This window comes from Ceratotherium simum, chromosome 21 (assembly GCF_057802395.1).
Source record: "Ceratotherium simum simum isolate JZ-2026a chromosome 21, ASM5780239v1, whole genome shotgun sequence".
Taxonomy (NCBI): domain Eukaryota; kingdom Metazoa; phylum Chordata; class Mammalia; order Perissodactyla; family Rhinocerotidae; genus Ceratotherium; species Ceratotherium simum.
Genome location: NC_141920.1, coordinates 29172115 through 29190617, shown reverse-complemented (window position 1 = coordinate 29190617; position 18503 = coordinate 29172115). Strand labels below are relative to the sequence as shown.

General features: G+C 52.3%; 1 protein-coding gene across 2 annotated transcripts; it reads left to right on the top strand.

Annotated features, from left to right (window-relative positions):
• The first annotated feature begins 12167 nt into the window (after positions 1–12167).
• TMEM74B (transmembrane protein 74B) lies at positions 12168–17389 on the top strand. 2 transcript variants are annotated; one of them, XM_087445486.1, is made up of 2 exons: positions 12168–12474; positions 16401–17389. In XM_087445486.1, exon 2 carries the CDS (start codon positions 16442–16444, stop codon positions 17138–17140), a length of 699 nt encoding a protein of 232 aa, XP_087301612.1. In that variant the 5' UTR covers positions 12168–12474; positions 16401–16441; the 3' UTR covers positions 17141–17389. The 2 variants fall into 2 exon arrangements, with proteins under 2 accessions (XP_087301612.1, XP_014645531.1); XM_014790045.2 differs by lacking the exon at positions 12168–12474 and adding an exon at positions 12637–12718.
• Positions 17390–18503: the final 1114 nt, after the last annotated feature.

The following is an 18503-nucleotide window of genomic DNA, read 5'->3' as shown; positions in this document are numbered from 1 at the left end:
CTAGGCACTGGGGATACAGCCCCAAATCAGAGAGACAAAGGCTGTGCTTTCCTGGAGCTGACATCATAGTGGATGGAAGCAAACTACAATCAAATTAATATTATGATGAAAATAAATAGAATCTATTCTCACATAGGTTTTCTTTTTTTTAATTCAGTCTATCCACATGAACTAGGAACCCAAACTAAGAATTAACATAATGATCCCAGAGAAAGAGCTGAGGTGACCAGCAAAACAAACTCAACCCATTTTGGAGGGACTTGCCCTCAACCCAGGCTACACAAGCTGTGCACAGATCAAGCTCCCCTGGTGATGAACTCATAATCCAAAATTACAAAACACACAGGGAAATCATCCACCCTGAGTGAGAGCAGCAGACACTATCAACAGCAGGATCAGACCTCTCTCTCCCGAGAACTTCAGATAAAGATAACAAAAAAGTATTTTGAAAAGAATTAAAATCAGATGAGAAGGAATAAAAAACATAAGAAAAAAGACACTATTTAAAAAGGCAGATTTGAAAAAGAACTAAATAGAATTTATAGAAGTAAAGATTATAGCAAATATTTATAAATTAAAGAAAAAAGAGTGTACATTCAGTGTAGCCCCGGAAGATAGAGCTAGGGCAGTGGGTAGGGGATGTAGGGAGGCAGAGTGGGACTCAGTAGGAGGAAAGTGTTGCTTAGGATTCTTCCAGGCAGTGGGCACATGGTCAGTGGAGTATGGAAGCACAGCCCCAGTGATCAGGGAGACTGGAGAAGGGGCTCCACTGGCTTGGAGTTGGAACCTGGGGCTCCTTCCAAGTGTGAGACCCACTGGGCAGGAAAGGGGGCATTGTATAGGAAACCAGGACAACTGGGTTCTAACGCCACTTCTACCAAACTTTTTGTGTGAACTTAGGCCTCATCCTTTCCATCTTAGGCATAATGAAGCTCCAAATAGTTACTAAAATGAATTGTAAGCAACATCACATTTTTCATACCCTGGGGTTTACAGCCTGAGATGCATTCTGCCGTGCGCAGAGAAAACTTTACGTGCAGTTTCTCCTAGCTTAGCTGTCACTCTTTAGAACCAAAGAGGATCTGAGAAACTCACCTGCCACATTCACACCTCTTCTGAACACAAAAGTGAAAAATGATTTCTTCCAGGCAGGTCACCAGGCTTTGTGTCACATGACCGTGTAATTATGGGACAACTGCCTGGATCAGAGATGGGTGCCCTAGCCCAAGGCAGCCATCTACAGACTGGACAGGAGGGATGTCCTCATCTTGTGGGTGACTAGTATGAAAGGAGCTGTGATCTGGGGAGTGACCAAATGGTCCAATCAGATCTTCTCTCGGAGAATTTGAATTTGCCACAGACAGAGAGGGTGGATTGTCACAAGGACGCTGTGTAACAAACCTCTCCAAAACTCCATACCTTGAAACAATTGTTTATTTTCGCTCTTGAGTTTGTGGGTTGGCTGGGATAGTCTGTATCAGAGTTCAGATCTGCAGATCTGAGCCTGCTCTATGGGTCCTTTGTCCTCCTCTGGAACCACTGGGCTACTGGGGCGTGTTCTTCTCTTGGCAATGGCAAATGATAAGAGAGCAAGTGGAACCATGTGACCCAGGCTCAGAACTGTCACACTCTCGCTTTTGTCATGTACCACTGGGCACGGCATGTCACATGGCCAAGCCCAAAGTTAAGTGGCCGGGATGTACGTTCCATCCACCAAGAGCTCACGGCAAGTGTGTGGAGTTAGGAAGGGGTGAAGAAATGGGACCAACAATTCTACACCAGGAGGGAAGTTAGTTCAGAAGTGGGGCCACAGGCCTGGAGGGCTCAGAGGGAAGGTGGCAAGCAGAAATCATGAGGTGGCGGGAGCTGGAGACAGGAAGAATTGCTGGGTGGCAGTGGCAGGAGACACAGAAAGAATGAGAGAGACTTGAAGAGTACTTTAGGACCACCCACGCTTAACTGCTCTCCTACTCCAGACTAGGCATTGTGACAAGCCTTTGATGACACAACCTCATTTCATCCTCAAACCTTATAACTCAGTTCCCAAACTGTGTGCTGAGGCACCCTGAGCACTGCAGAAAACTCACAGAGGCACTGCAAAATATTTTACAATTTTGAGGGAAACACAATAACATCTGTCAGATACTGCACAAACTACTATTATTAAGTTCTTTGAACCTAGCTGCTTAATAAACAACTGTTAGGTATTTCTTTGGGCCTGGCACACTATGAAAAAATTACTGAGATGCTAAGGGTACGGTGAACAGAGAAAGTTTAGGAACCTCTGCCTATGAGGTAGTTACCTCATTGTTATCTTCACTTTATAGTTGATTACAGATAGATCCTATTATTAGCCCCATTTTACAGGTGAGGAAACTGAGGCTTAAAGAGGCCTGCGTTTTCCTAGAATCACCCCAGCAGGTAAGCAACGGGCTGGAGTTAGAGCCTATTCTCCCTGACCTGTGTGGAGGTCTTGCCTGTTGTCTTGCAGTAGGGAGGGCCAAGTAGGGGCTCAAGCCAGCCATCTGCTGCCCTCCTGGGCAGGGCCAGCAGGTTCTCTGCCCGACATGGTAGTTGATAGCAGCGCCAGGCAGTCAGGGTCTGGTGCACTGTCCTTGGCCTCTAGCGCTGATGCCTAATCACCCTGGAAAGCCATTTCTTGTGGTTAACTTATTTTGATGCACTTTCATTTATTTTTAATCCCACGCTTAGGGTTCTGGCTCAGAGCACATTTTACTTCACGGGCTCAGAAAGGCTTGGCACACAGGGATAAGTGGAGGTGGAGCCCCGGAAAGGGAAAGAACTTAAACCCCTGGGTGAGGAAAAGTGTCCTCACTAAATACTAAAGCCAGAATGGCCATCCACTCATCATCTGTGGGCAGCTAATAATATGGCTTCCATGTATCAAACCTGCACTGCATGATGGGGGTGTAGCAGTGAGCAAGGAAGAACTCACACCCGACCTCACGGGGCTCATGGTCCAGCTAGTAAGAGGATCCGTTAGCAATCAAATAGTTCAAAAATTGTACTTTATACCACAAGTCTGGCTCATATGTATGTAGAACGAGTGAATAAATGAATGAATGAATGAATGAATTTGCAAATGAAGAAACTATGGCTCAGGTGGAGATGTGAGTTGCCCAAGCAAGTCAGCAGCTGTGGTGAAAGTTGCAGGTTGCCCCTCGATATCCCTTTTCCCATTCACACATGGCAAAAGACTACATTCCCAGACACCCTTGCAGGTAAGTGTAGCCATGTGATTAAATCTTGGCCAATGGGATATGAATGGAAGTGAAGTGTGAAATTTCTAGGTTGTGCCCTTAAAAGGAAGGAGGAGGGTTCCTGCGCCTTCTCCTTGTTCTCCTTCTGCTGACTGGAATGTAGTCATAAGAGCTGGAGCTGGAGCAGCCATCTTGCACCACAAGATGGAGGATGGCAGAGCAACAAGATAGAAGGAACCCGGGTCTCTTGTGGTTGGGGAACCCACCGTGTCAGCCTTAACTGTCAAGTATATTTTTACATGAGAGAGAAATAAGTTCTGTTTTATTGAAGACATTATTTTGGGTCTGTTTATTACAGGAGTCAAACCAATGACCTAAAAATAGAGCAGCAGAGCTAGCAGCAGAGGCCAGGTCCCTTGATTTCCCCACTCAGGCCCTTTCCATAATCCCTCCACCTATATATTTGAGTGTTTTATTCTCTTCTGAGTGTTTTATTGTTCATGACCTGATCTACTCCTCACAACAGCTCTGTGAAGTCCATAGCAGAGAGAGGACTTCCATGATGCTCACTGGGCAGACAGCGAACTTGAGATGCAAGAGTAGTATGTGACCTGCCCTGAGACACATAGACATCCTTAATCTCTTGGATGGGGCAAGTGGGCTCATTTAGCTCTGCTCTCGTGTCTGACTCCTAGTCTAGGGCTCTACCCACTCTTGAGGACTGTCCCCTCTCCTATCCTGGGCACCTTAATCCTCATCCCCACTTCATAAAATACAAATGAGGTAGAAGTTTAGCAGAGACAAGCACCCACCTTCCCTTCCTGCCATGTAAGCACACGCCATCACCCAACCAGAGGGCGCATAAGGACGGAGTACAGTTGGCTTGGGGGTCCCAACACCGCCTCTCCTCCTGTGGCTGTTTATCCCCTTCCAGCAGCCCTCCCTTTGGCCTAGACAATCAAGGCCAGTAATCCAATCATTTGTCTTCTGCCTGTGCCCTCTCTCTGTGTACTCTGAGGTCCTGAACACATGCCCTGCACCCCTGTGTCCTGTAGCAAATGCTCCCAGGGCCCCGCCCATCTCCCCTCAACACTCTCCTTCTCCAGGTGTCCGAGGTTCCCTACTGCGAAGCACATCTGACTCTGCTTAAATAACACTCTCGACCTGTCAGAGGACAGAGTGGGATGCTGGGAACAGCCCTCAACAATGACAAACAGGCGTTGGTGGATAAATACCTCCATTCCCTCGGCTCTCAGGTGGGACAATACTTGGTCCAGCAGGACTGAGCCCCAGCTGCTCACAGCAGTTGGGTACTCATCAACACACCTGCAGCTCATTGGAAGCCTTCCCTTCCGGGTTTCACTTCCCCACCCCTCTACTGTGCTTCCTGGGACCACCTCCCAGATAAACCACCTGCCCTCAAATTCTTGTCTCGGGTTTACTTCTGGGGGAATTCAACCTATGACATGTCCCATCCACGTGTGCCCCATACAGATGAGTCCCATGCACCTCTTTCTGCGCACACCTGTGCTGGCCACTCTCTGCGCACACCTGTGCTGGCCGCTCTCTGTGCACACCTGTGCCGGACGCTTTCTGCGCACACCTGTGCTGGACGGCAGTGTCCCGTCCACGGGTATTCTAGCCCTTCTGCTCTGTACTCCTCATTTCTGTTTTACGAAGTGGGGATGAGGGCTAAGCTGCCCAGGATAGGAGAGGGACAGCACCCAAGGGTGGATAGAGCCCTAGACTAGGAGTCAGACCCAGAAGCAGAGCTAAACGAGCCCATTTGACCTATTCAAGAGATAAGAATAACTGCGTCCACGTGTCTCAGGGCAGGCGCTATGTATGTGTGTCCTACACACACCTGTCCCATGCCCAGGTACACAGTCCCACGTCCCATGTCAGGGAAGCGTGGCCCCTGACTCCGATGAGGTGATGGAGACTCTGGTGAGGCAGAGTGGGACAGTGGGAAGAGGGTCTCTTGGCCCCAGCTAGCCTTGGGTGTAACTCTGAAGCAAGTTGCCTAATTGATCTGACCCCCAGTTCCCTCCCCTGGTGAATGAGCTCCAAGTTACCAGCCATATGAGTGTGGGGGGACCGAGTGGGGGTCACATGGGTTACAGAGCCCACATGAAGCCCCGCACAGGGACCAGCACACAGGAGGAGCTCCATCAAGGCTCCTGGGCCTGCCCTCTCCCAAGGGAGTAGCTTTAAATCCAGCTAACCCAGCGCCTCCAGGGCATCAGGCCCTCGCTGGCCTGGGGAGAAGGGCACATGGCTGCGAGAAGACGAGGTCCCTGCTCTCGTGGAGCTGCCCGGCGAAGGTGCTCACTCCTGCAGAGACTGGGAATGTGGGTCTCGATTCCCCTCCTTCCTCTTTCCAGGCAGGGAGAGATCTCAGCACCCAGGTTTTTCATTCCCTAAGGCTGGGAGTTTCAGACAGACCAGGTGGAGAGGAAGAGAATGCCGGCGGGGCTGGCTGAAGATGTGTGTGTGTGTGGGCATGTGTGGGGACACTCCCTCCAGGGCCTGGAGAGTGGCCACCAAGTCATTTCCTCAAATCCCTGAACCATGTCCCATTTCCGTGATATCAGAGCCGCTCCATAAAAGCATCAGAGCTCGAGGAAAACCAGATGAGCCAGGCTGGCGCCAGAGGGTAAATGCAAAACAACGAACAGACCCAAACACCAGAACCAAGCAAAATGCTCAGAGACAGATGAGACTCAATGGGGTGGGGAGGGCAGGCATGTGGCTGCAGCTCTGGGGCTGTAGGTCTATCTGAGGTCCCCAAATCAATCTGGAAGTCAGAGGTCTTTGATTCTAGTTGCACTTCTACTGACCCTCAATGTGGTCATAGGACAATCTCTTCTCTCTTTGGCACTCAATTTTCCCAGATTAGAAATGGGGATAACATTAACAACTCAAGAATTTTGCATGTGCTTTGAAAATTATGATGGAACCCAGCATACTGGTTACAAACACTGAGCTGGGGTCTGGATTCAAATACCAGATCTGTGGTATAACTGCTGTGTGACCTTGGGCAAGTTGTTAACCACTCTGTGTCTCCGTTCCCTCACGTTGAAATGGGGATAATAATAGCATCTACGTGATAAGGTGGTTAAAAGTGAGTTAATACGTGTAAAGCACTTAGAACAGTGTCTGGCCTGTGGGGAGGGCTGTATAAGTGTGTGTCAAATAAAATAAACACACAAGTAATTCATTCCTATTATTTCATCTCTGGGTCTATTAAGTGTTGTTCCCTCTCCAGGAACACTTTTCCTTTCTCCTCCTCCTTCACCCAGCGAAACCTCAATCCGACCAGGGTTACTCGTTCAGATCACCCTCCTGGACACACTGCGGGCTGTTTTCAGAGTTTTTTCACCTGGAATACAGGGGCTTGGATTGGATCTGTATTTTTCAAACTTCAGCCACTCACATATCTCTTTCTCAAATTTTGCCTGCAACCTCTACTTTGATTTATTCATATTTGTCTTTAAAATGACCATATTAGATAGGAATAGTTCTTCTGAGTAATAGAAAATCACAAATAATAGTATGGGATTTATACAAGATAGGAGTTTATTTCTCTCACAATTAAATGCATGGAAAACTATCCCAGGCTGGTGTTTCCATGGTCATCTGGGATCAAGAGTCCTTCAATTTTGTTTCTCTCCAATCCTAACATGTTTCCACCTCATGGTCTAAGATGGCTGCTCCAGCTCCAGGCATCAGGTCTGCATCCTGGCAGCAGAAAGGACAAAAGGCGAGAAGGAGAGCATACCCCCTTCCTTTAAGAACAGATGATACATTTTGCCCATACCACCTGCTCTGATATTCTAATGGCTCACTGTCCACTTGGTCATACGTAACTGCAAGGGGGACTGGGAAATGGAATCCTTATTCTCAGCACGCTGTGCTAGCTATTGATCAAGAAATAGCTATCCCAGTGGAAGAAAGAGAGAGTGATATTAGAGGAAACCAGCAGATTATGTTGCCCCAAATTTACATAGATTCATATTTTTTTCTCCCTCACTCTAAGCAATATTATCCATGATATCTTCTTATTTCATGAACTAGTTATATATTTTTCTAAAATATATTCAAAATAAATACGTAGCCATTACAGTGAATACATACACACATACGGTGTGTGCGTATAGATATAGATGTAGCATAGACGGTGGGAGACTGTTACTGCCCCGGCGACCCCTGCCTCTCGGTATTCATAGCCTTGTGTGGACCCCTCCGCTTGAGTCAGGGCTGGCCTGTGACCTACACGAAAGCAACAGAATGCGGCAGAAGTTACACTGTGCCTGTTCAACCTGCAGCTTTAAGAACCTCCAACAGCTTCTTCTTTTGTACCGTGGGGAAAGTTGAGGGCCACAGAAAAACTCCGACTACCTTAAGACCACCATTGAGTGAGGAAGCCCAAGCTAGCCACCTGGGGATACCGTGTGGGCCAGAACAGGAAAACCCGGCTGACAACTGGCGGTGAGAGCCAAAGCCCCAGATACACGGATGTCCGAGCTTTTCCAGCCAGCTCGCAGCTGTTCCACCACTCCAGCTGACACCACGTAGAGCAGAACTGAGCTGTTTCCACCATGTCCAGCCAAAACTGCAAAACTGAGCAAATAAATGCTCATTTTCTTTTAAGCGGCTAAGTTTTGGGGGTGGTTTGTTATGCAGCAATAGATAACCCACACACATTTATCTATATGACAACTAAAATCATGTTATGTACATTACTGTTTGGAAAATTCTGGATTAAGGGATGTTCTAATGTTCTACAAGAGGTCCCTGTTCTCCAACAGATCCACACATCTCACAGATACACAACTGCGGGAATTGATGGAGGACTTCTAGCATGCCAACACGAGCACAGTAACCTCCCAAAGGTCTCTGTTTTCTCTCTTGTCCCTATGCCCCTGGAAGCAGCCAGAAAGAGCATTTCTCAAAATGCAAATCTGATCACGTCACTCTCCTGCTTATCACCCACTGCAATGTCCACAAGGAGTCTTCCTAGGTTCAACTACAAATTCAGACTCAACAGATGATCACAAGCCATGCTTGGCATTGACCCACTCTGAAGGATACAGGACAGGAGCCTGCTTGCTAGCGTGGCCCTCACTGCTAGCACCAGGCACTCCTCTCAGCGGGAGTCCTTGCTGCCGACGGGCAGAGCAGTACCGTGCACTGCAGGGAGATGAGCCCTCCGTCGGGGGTGGTGGTGGTGCAGGTCCTGGCTTAAAAGCTTCATGTCCCATGGGAGCCAATTGCTTTGGACTTGTTCAGTTATATGAGTCACCATGCTCAGGAAACCCAGGAAGTATGATCTCCCACCAGGTATTTATAGTTCCTCCCAACCCAATGCAACTGACCAACCAGAAGTCTTTTTCTTTTTTCTTTAATAACTTTATATTTTAGGACAATTTTAGATTTACAGAAAAATTGGGAAGACAGTACAGATAGTTCCTGTATACCTCACACCCAGTTTCCCCTATTATTAATACCTTATGTTAGTATGGTACATTGTTACAATTAATGAACCAATATGATACATTATTATTAGCTAAAGTCCATCTGTTATTCGGATTTCCTTAGTGTTTACTTAAAGTCCCTTTTCTGTTCCAGGATCCCATCGAGGATACAACACTACATTTAATCTCATGTCTCTTTAGGCTCCTCTTGGCTGTGACGGTTTCCCAGACTTTCCTTGTTTTGATGACCTTGACAGTTTTGAGGAGTATCATCAGTTGGGATCTGTCTGATGTTTATCTCATGGTTAGACTGTGGTTATGGCTTTTGGGAGGAAGACCACAGAGGTAAAGCACCCTTCTCATCCCATCATATCAAGGGTACATGCCATTAACATAACTTGACCGTTGAAGTTATTCTTGGTCATCTGGCTGAGGCAATCAGGATCACCACGTTTCTCCCCTGTAAAGTTACTCTTGCCCCCTTTCATACTGTCCTCTCTGAAAGTCACTGTGCTCAGCCCACACTTAAGAACTGGGGAGTTATGTTCCCCCTCCTTGAGCACAGAGTATCTACATATTTGGAATTCTGCATGGGAGACTCATCATATCTCCCCATTTTTTCTCATTTGTCATACTTTAGGTTACAATCAGATATTACTTTATTTATTTTATTGATTAAATCTTTCCAGCTTTGGCCATTGGGAGCTCTTTCAGTTGGTCCCCGTGTCCTCTGACATACCCCCATCATTGTGTGTGTGTGTGTGTGTGTGTGTGTATGTGTTTTGTTTGTTTACTTAAGCCCGTCCTTACTTTCTGGGACTTTAAGATGCTCCAGGCTCATCTTGTGTATTTCCTGCTCCCGTCCTAGCATCAGCCATTTCTCCATGGTTCCTTTTACTGGAGAATGGTATTAGAAACCAAGATCTGGGCACTGAGTGTGCTCGTTGCTATGCAGTATCATTGCTTCTAGGCCCTCTCAGCTGACAGAGAAAGTAAATGTATACGTGTATAGTAACCTGTGTGTAGACACATGTCTATAACTATTTCTATATGTAGTCATCTGCATCTATGTTAAGGTAAACATGAGTTCATACTGATATCTCCATTTCTAATCCATTACCATATGGATCACTCTAGCCTCCTCCTCGGGGGTCATTTTTGTCAAAGTAATGTTGCCTAGTAACATAGTGTACGTATATTTATCTGTTTCCAAGGAAACAGCTAGACAGTTAACCAAAGGTCAAATTCTCAGGCAAAAGAGGAAAAGGCTTTGTTAACTCTTTCCTCATGCTGATCAGTGGCTCCCCACTGCTCTGAGGATAAAGAGCGAGCTTCTTGGCCTACGAGGCTCTGCAGGGACCTGGCTTGCTGACAGTCCAGCCTCATCTCCTCCCATGTTCCTCCATGGCAACCACCTTGGTCTCCATCCATCAAAACTCACACTCGCCATACTCCCCTGTCTCCCATGGCCTTTGCCCACGCCAGTCCCTCTGCCAGGCCTCTCTTCCCGGCCCTCTTTACCTGGCTGCCTCCTATCCATCCTTCTGATCTCAGCTCAGTCCTGGCTTCTGCAGGGGAGCCATCCCCACCTCCCAGACGAGGTCAGCCCTTGTTTCAGGCTGGCACAGCATTGTGTACCTTGGCTGTGTAGCACTTACTACAGTAGCAGTGTAACGTTTACTTACCCTTTGTCCCCGCTAGAACACGAGCTTCTGGAGGGGAGGGATGAAGTCTACCTAGTTAACCAGTATACAAAGGTGCTCAATAAATATTTGCTCATTTTCTTCATTCTTTACCCAATAAATATTTATCCAGGGCCTCCTATGTGTCAGACCCTTTTCTAGTCTCTGGGGGCACAGCAGGCAGGGAAAGAGGCAAAGCTTCTGCCTCTCGGCACTTATGTTTTCGTGGGGATGACAATAAACAAAGAAGTAAGTTGCTGTCAGGAGTTGATCAATGCTATGGAGAAAGATTCAGAGTTAGGGAGTAAAGGGTGCTGGGGCACTGATGGTTTTAAAAGCGTGGTCTGGGAGAGTGTCTGTGAGAAGGTGACATTTGAGCAAAGACTTGAAGGAAGGAAGAGAGTGAGCTCTGGGATATCAGGAAGAGTGTGCCAGCCAGAAGGACCAGCAAAGGTAAAGGCTCTGAGGCAGGACTGTGCACGATTGAGGGAGGGAACCGTGAGCACTTTACAAGGACTATCTCATCCAGTCCCCATCACCCTTACTAAGTCCATTTCACAGATGAGGAAACTGAGCTTCAAGGGGGAGCCTTTTGCACAAGGCCACACAGCTGTGAGTGGTGGTGATGGGTTCGCGTGGGAGTCTGGTGCCACAGCTAGCTTCCCTTTGAAGTCCCCAACAACAGGCCAGGCCTCTGAAGGCAGGAAGAGACTGAAGCCTTCCCATCCCTGGAGGTCCCGTTCAAGTCTCCGCCACACCTGCCTCAAAGGTCCAGGTACCCGGCTTCCAGGGCGGCCTCCGCTCTCCTGGTTGTCGATGACCGCACAGCACTTCGGAGCAGGACAGGGCAGGCTCTCCCATGAGGTGGCTGAGGAGCCAGGACAAGGCAGCCTCATCTGCTGTCCTTCCAGATGGCCGGCCTCTGCTGACCTTCTCAAAGCCCCGGGAGCCTGCATTTTCGGGATCCCTTCAGCAGAGGCGAAAACTGAGGCTCCGAGAGGTGAGAGGACTAATCTGACTGAGGCCTCCTGAGTGAGCTGGCCACAGTCTTCCTGGAAACCCCATGATCTTCAGACCAAACTCCTCTCTGGGCTTGGCTTTGGCCCCCCCAAAATGAGTACCTCCTTAACTTTCATGCTCTAGGCACCTCACTTGACTCACCTTAATCTGGGTCCTGCAAAGGCAAGAAACAGTGAAAGTCACCCTGCTCACCACCTGTTCACCCACACCCATCGCTCTGGGCCCTGTCCTCCAAGAGCCGCTGGTCTGATGAAGGAAGCTGGCACTTACAGAAAACCACAACTCTCGGACATAAGGACAATAACTCAGGCAAAGGGAGAGCCCGGCTGGAGGGGCCCCTGGGAGAGGGAGTGTGTGGGGGAGCCAGGAAGGCTTCCCAGGGGTGGAGGCACTGCAGCTGGGCCTTGGAGGGCGGGAGTGTGTGTGCCATAGGCAATGCCCCAAGAGAACACCCCTCTTGGGCTGTGCACCCGCTGTCCCACAGAGAAAGAAGAGCAGGGAAGAAGGCGGGGTTGAAGGGGGCTCATCAGAGGCTTCCTTTCAGCCTTCAGGTGGCGCCCTTGAGCCACGGAGCCGCACGCGCCGGAGAAGGCTACCCCGATCTGAGGACCGGGAGAGGACCCTGGGCTCTACCTGGGAGCTGTGTGTGGGGGGGAGGAGGGGTGGGAGGTGGAGGAAGAGTCTGGGCTTGGCGCAGTAGGGGCTCCCCAGCGCCCAGGAGAGGCAGGCGGCGGGGGGAGGGGTCTCCTTCGGCACCCACCCCCGCGCCCCGCCCCTGCGCCCGGGCACCGCGGGCTCAAAGCTCCCGTTCCCTAAGCCCAGGCGCTGGCGAAACAGATATGCCCTAAGGGGAGGGGGGGAGGATGGAGCCGCACCCCCCCACCCTTACCCCAGTCTATCACCCGCCTCCCTGTCCCTCCCCGCGCTAACTCTCCGGGCGCCCTCGCCGGCCGCGGGCGGAGCTCGATCCGCCGCGCTCGGCGATCCCCGGCTCCCGCCCCTTCCCCTGTCGCTCCCTCCCCGGAGCCCGGGCGGCCGCGGCCGCCGCCGTTCAGCCCAGCGCGGCGCGAGCAGGTACGTGCGCCTCGGCAGCGGCTCCGGGCCGGGCCGGGAAGTGGGCGGGAGCCGGGGAGGGCGAGGCGGTGGCGGCCGGGCCCGCGCGCTCCCGGACTGCGCCGCAGCAGAGACACCGGCCGGCGGGCGCCGGCTGCTGGGAGGCGGGTGGGCGCCCGGGGAGGACGCGCCCTCGCCCTGGCCCGCCGGCCGCCCAGCGCCCTCGCTTCCCGCGTGGGGAGGCGGGGAGGGAGGCCCGGCACAGGTATGCACGCGGAGAGGAAACTGCGGGGGTCGGCAGGAGGCTGAGGGCCCGAGGCGGGGAGGGGCGGCGGCAGAGAGCTAGCCTGACCTCGCGGCCCGGCCGAAGGACATGCGGCGAGGGGACCCGGGCGCACGCCGGTCCTCGCGGAGCCCGGCCTCCCTGGGCCGCCTGGCCGCCCTGCTACCGGCGCCGCTCGGCCCGGTCCGGCCTGGCCTGGCCCGGCTGCTTTTGTGGTCAAGGGCAGGAGCAGGGGGTGTGAGCCGCGGGTAGGCGGGCGCGCAGGTGCGGCGGGAAGCCGGGGTGCTGGGGCTTTCTGCGCGGAACTTTGGGTATAACAGCGTGGACCTGCGTGTGCGTATGTGCGCGCCCCGAGGCTTTGTGTACAACTCGTGCGTGTGTCTATCCATTGGGTTTTGTGAAGCTTCACACACGCCTGCTGTGCGTCTGTCTCCCCGCGTGTTAGCGCGCGCGGGAGGGTGGGGTGCTGGGCTCGGGGGGTGGGGGGGGCGGTCTTGGTGGGTCTGGCTTAGATCTTAGCAGTCCTGGGGGTAGTTAACTGTGTGTATGTGGCCAACTCTACTCCTTCCCCGGGTGTGGGTACCAGTGTGGTCTGTGGATCCGTGGGTCACACTGCGCGGTTTCCCGTGTCTGTGGATGCTGCGGGTGGAAAAGGCCCCAGGGCTGTCAGTGTGGAACTGTGATGTGCCTCTCAGGTCCTGTTGGACCGCAGATGAAATCGGAGTGGAACTGGCATAGGTGCAGAGTGTGAGCACTGGACAACAGCATCTTCGTGGGTTTGTCTGTCTCTGCGTATGTTTTGGGTGATTGACTGGACATGCCCTGGTAGGTATCTCTGAACCTGTGGGTGAGAGGGAGCCTCCTTTTTCTTCCGCCCTCTTCCTAACTCTGACATCCTAAGGAAAAAGTTTTGGGCTCCTGCTGGGTGAAGAGAGCCCTGCTCGCAGAATTTGGGTGCCCTGGGTTTCCTCTGGGATATGGAGGCATCAGTGTGTCCGTCTGGGAAGGGGATTGCTAGACCACTCCAGGAGCTGAGTTCTGTGGAGGGTGCTGAAGACCTGGGAGGGGTGGGGGGGTGTATCTGGACCCCCAGTGGGCAGGAGCGGTCACCACCACTCCCTGTTTGTGGCTGGCCACTCAGGAAAATGCTTTTGATGCCAAGAGTAAAAAAGCCAACCAACACCCCTCTCCTCTGGGTTTACTGGAATGTGGGAGCAGTCTGGGCAGAGCCTGGCCCTGAGTAGGCACTCCCCGGCCCTGGGGGGCGGGGGTGGATTGTCTGCCTGGGCAGGTTGCCAAGCCATTCCTGAAGGCTGGCTGTGCAGGGGGCTGGGGACCCAGATGGAATTCAGACATATCTCTGCCCTCAAGCTGCTCCCGGTTGCTGTTCAACAGTGGGATAAAGTAGAGAGTCCACGAGTGAGGGCTGGATGAGCCAGGGAGGGAGGGTGGCATGATGCCACTGGTACAGGGGTGTGTGGGTTTGCAGGTTTGTATAGGTGATAACAATTCTTAGGGAACCTGTGTTCAACTCCCGGCCCCCACATGCATGCCATGGGATCTTGGCCACGTTTTGTAAAACGAAATTCCTGCTCGTGGGGCTGGTGAGGGTTATACAGGACACTCCTGAGTGAAGTGCCTGCCATAGGGCCCAACAGGGAGTGTGGGTGCTCAGTCAACATTTATTAAATTGGAGCTCAGGAAAGAGGGAGATGGTGACAGAAATGGGTTGTAAGTGGAAACAGGCTTTGTACTCAGATGAAAGGCCCTGTGTGTGCTAAGAGGAGGTGTCTGAGGCAAGTCCATGTTGGAAGGACGATCAGAAAGATAGAAAAACGTGCCTTCCTGCACTGAGGCTCTTTGAATTTCATTCATTCATTCATTTTCACTTCATTCATTTGCTCATATTCTCTCCCTCTCTCTCACATACATACACAGTCACAGAGCACTAGAGAATAAACTCAGGCATAGGCATGCAGAGAAACATCTAGAATCGTGTGGGTGTGTGGGTGTGTGTGCAGACACACCAGAGTGTATGAGCCATTCTGCACCTGGGGGTCTCTGTACAGTGTGGGGACTTGGGTCTGTGTGCCTGGGGCCCCGGCTGTGTGTTCCCCCAGGGCACTGATGTGCACGGGGGATGGTACTACTGTGGGCTCAGGAATTCTACATGTCAGCTGGGGAAGGGGGTGGAGGGGGGACCTGTGGGGGAGAGCCCTGGATCTGCTGAAGGGAGGGCTCCATCATCAACTCCAGCTGAGTGCTGTAGTGAGGGAATGGGGGCCAGATTCTTCCATTTCGCAAGAGGAGCCAGGAATCCAAAGTTTAAAATGTAAAATCTTTTGCTTTTTATATATCAGCAACCAAAACATCAAAAACAAATGAACAGACCAGAAATGACAAGAAAGCAAAACTTTTATGAGCCAAATACAGTCTCTGGGCTGTAAGCTGGTATCCTTTGGCAGGAATGCACATGTGCTGTCTGTCTGTCTGTGGGGATGTGTGTTGAGGTTCTTGGGTGGGGTATCTCCTCTTTGGGCAGAGAGTGCCCCCTCCTCACTTCCCCTCCCTGCTCCCCTCCTGTGGTCTCATCCAGGTCTCCCCTGCTTCTACTTACAAACAGGCATTTGGCTTTGACCTCAGTTGTGGCTCTCAAATACGCTCCTCCCTCTTTGTCCTCCCAGGCACCATCCATGCCTCTGTCAACCGTGCTGGCTTCCTCCCTGGACCCCTCCACTCTGCTCCTTCCCATCCCGTCAGCCCTCCATGCAGTAGCCAGAGAGAGCTTTCTGGAACCTGGGCAGATGTCAGCACTCCTTGCCTCCCTTGCTCCTCAGCCTGGCTTTCAGAGTCCTTTGAGAGCTGGCCCCAGCTGACCTCTGAGGCCTCCCCCCTTCCCCCCCAGCCCTCTCCGGAATTCCCTCATCCCCTCCCACTGCTGGGGTATTTCCTGCTCATCCTCTGAGGTCTGGCTCAAGTGCCACCAACTCCTAGAAGCTTCCCTCTCTCTTCTGTTCCCACACCACCTTCCTCATTTCCCCCCCGCCCCTGCCTCCAGTCACCCTCACCTCACCGCAGCAGTGTCCATTCACTGAAGTGGCTGGGGCCTTATATGCATTATGTTATGAAATCCTCACATCAGCCCTGTGCGGGAGGTTTTGCTTATTTCCCGTTTAACAGATGAGAAAACTGGGTCTGAAGGGTCCCATCACGTGCCCAAGTTCAAGTGGTGAAGCTGGGGTTTGGACCTGACGCCATTGTATCTAAATTCCCTCCGTCATCATCAGAGCTCACGGCTGGTATTTAGTGAGCACTTACTGTTCTGAGTACTTTGTGTGGATTATTTCAATCCCTACATCAGCCCTGTTACATAGGGAGTAGTAGTATTAGTGTCATTTTATAGATGGGGAAACTGAGGCCTAGAGAGGATAAGTGAATTGCCCAGAGCCACATGCCAGCCAGTGGTGAGCGGGTTCCTAGCACGGTTTGGACCGCACTGCTCGTGATTGTCTTATTCCCCACGGCCCCTCTGTCTGCGGGACCCCCAGGTGGGACTGTGCCTGACTCACCTTCAGACCACTCGGGGCCTAATGCGATGTCTGGCACCAGCAGGCTCTTGGTAGAAGTTTGCGAAATTCGACTGACTTTCTGTTTTCTCTTCTAGCTGCAAAGGGGCCCAGGGATGAGCTGGGGCCCTCCTTCCCAATGGCATCTCCCCCTGCTCTTGAACTGAAGACACTGAGTAATGGCCCCCAGGCCCCAAGGAGACCAGCTCCTCTGGGCCCGGTGGCCCCACCCAGGGAGGGTGTGGAGAATGCCTGCTTCTCCTCCGAGGAGCATGAGACCCATTTCCAGAACCCTGGGGACGCCAGACTGGGCAGCTCCCCCAGCCCCCCCGGGGGTGTTCCCTCACGGCCCCGATCCCAGAGGGACGATCTGTCCCTGCGTTCAGAAGAGGGGCCAGGTGTGGAGCCTGTGAGCCGCCCAGTGGATTATGGCTTTGTGTCCGCTTTGGTTTTCCTGGTGAGCGGGATCCTCCTGGTGGTGACAGCGTACGCCATCCCCCGCGAGGCCCGCGTCAACCCGGACACAGTGACAGCGCGGGAGATGGAACGGCTGGAGATGTACTACGCCCGCCTGGGCTCCCACCTGGACAAGTGCATCATCGCGGGCCTGGGGCTGCTCACGGTGGGCGGCATGCTCTTGTCGGTGCTGCTGATGGTCTCCCTGTGCAAGGGCGAGTTGTACCGCCGGCCCACCTTCGTCCCCGGCAGGGGCTCCAGGAAGACCTATGGCTCCATTAACCTGCGCATGAGACAGCTCAATGGGGACGGGGGCCAGGCCCTGGTGGAGAACGAAGTTGTCCAGGTCTCAGAGACCAGCCACACCCTCCAGGGGTCTTAAGTAAGAGCCCACCCTATCTGGCTGCTTTAGCTGCAGGGCCACAGGCCCCCAAGGCCTGGGGTTTCAGACGGAGCTGCACAGAGGGCCCTGTGGAAGCAGTCTTGGATGCTGAAGGGGCAGCCCGGGGCCTGGCCCAGTCTCCCTTTGGGAGAGCAGCCCCCTGATCTGTTTTGTAGCCTGAGGTTTTGCACAAGGTTTTGTTTGAAGGATGGCTTCTGCTGCTAAAAATACAAAAGTTTGGAAACTGCTGCCCTTGGAGGATGAGGTTTCTTGGCATTTCCGAGGATTGAGAGCTGCTTGAAAGGCTGCCCATCCTGTTCCTCATGCCTTGGGGAATTCCGGGATCTCTGCTCTCCTCATCAGCAAAGTGTGGGTGTTGGGCGACCTTGGAGGGGTCCCTTTCGGCCCTGACCATCTAAGGTGGGAGGTGGCTTCACCATGAGGAGGGACGTCAGCACTGGGGTGACCCTCCCCTCTCCAGGCCTCAGTCTCTGTGACTGTGAAGGGAGAGGGTTGGACTGGACGATCCCTGGGGTCCCCCCAGTTCTGCCCGAGGAATTGGAGCCCAGTATCTGCCTCCAGCCACTCCTTCAGGGGAGGAGGGTGTCCGGCAGGTGCTGACCATTCGCCATGCCATTTTCTGGCCCGGCCTCTGTGGCCACCACGGTCAGCTAGCCTGCAGCTCGCACGGTCCTGCTAAAGAGCCCCCTAGGTCCCCGGTTAGGCTGGATTAAATCCAGAGTTTGCTCCAGCCTGGTTTTGGTCTTGGGATCGCATTACCCGCAGTGACTAGATCTTAGCACACATTTTACAAAGTCAAGCGCACAGTTTTCACAACTCCCTGGACAAGAGGGCTCTTATACAAGAAAGGGTGAGGGCTTGGTTGTGTTTCTGTGGACACGACGTGGGCCTTCTTCACCTCCCCTCCTCAGTAGTATGTCTCTTGAGCCTGACCTTATTCTGGTAGCAGAAAAATCAATTTTTTTAATGTTGAATTTGTAACTTCCCCCACCTCCCCCTCAGCAGTGAAGTACAGCCGCAGTTTATTTGGGGAGAAATCAGGCACGTTCTGGTGGCCTGGAAAGTCCAGCCACATGGATCATCATTTATTCTGTTTCTCCTGTGGAGTGTTTCCAGGCTCTGTCCAGACTTTTTAAACTACTGACAAGGAAAGGAAGTGGGCCCTGAGAGGCAGGGAGATACAGGTGTCTGAGGACTGGGGGAGGCATGGTCCAGTCTGAATGGCCCTAGGGGGCTTTGAAAGGACCTGCCTTCTAGGCTACTTGTGTGAAGACTCTGAAGGAGTCATTTCACTGAGCCCCCTGACCCCGTGCAGGTCCTACTTCAGCCGTCTCAGGTGGCC

Bases quoted from the DNA above. Each gene is read 5' to 3' on its own strand.
- TMEM74B (XM_087445486.1), top strand. From the start codon at position 16,442: ATGGCATCTCCCCCTGCTCTTGAACTGAAGACACTGAGTAATGGCCCC.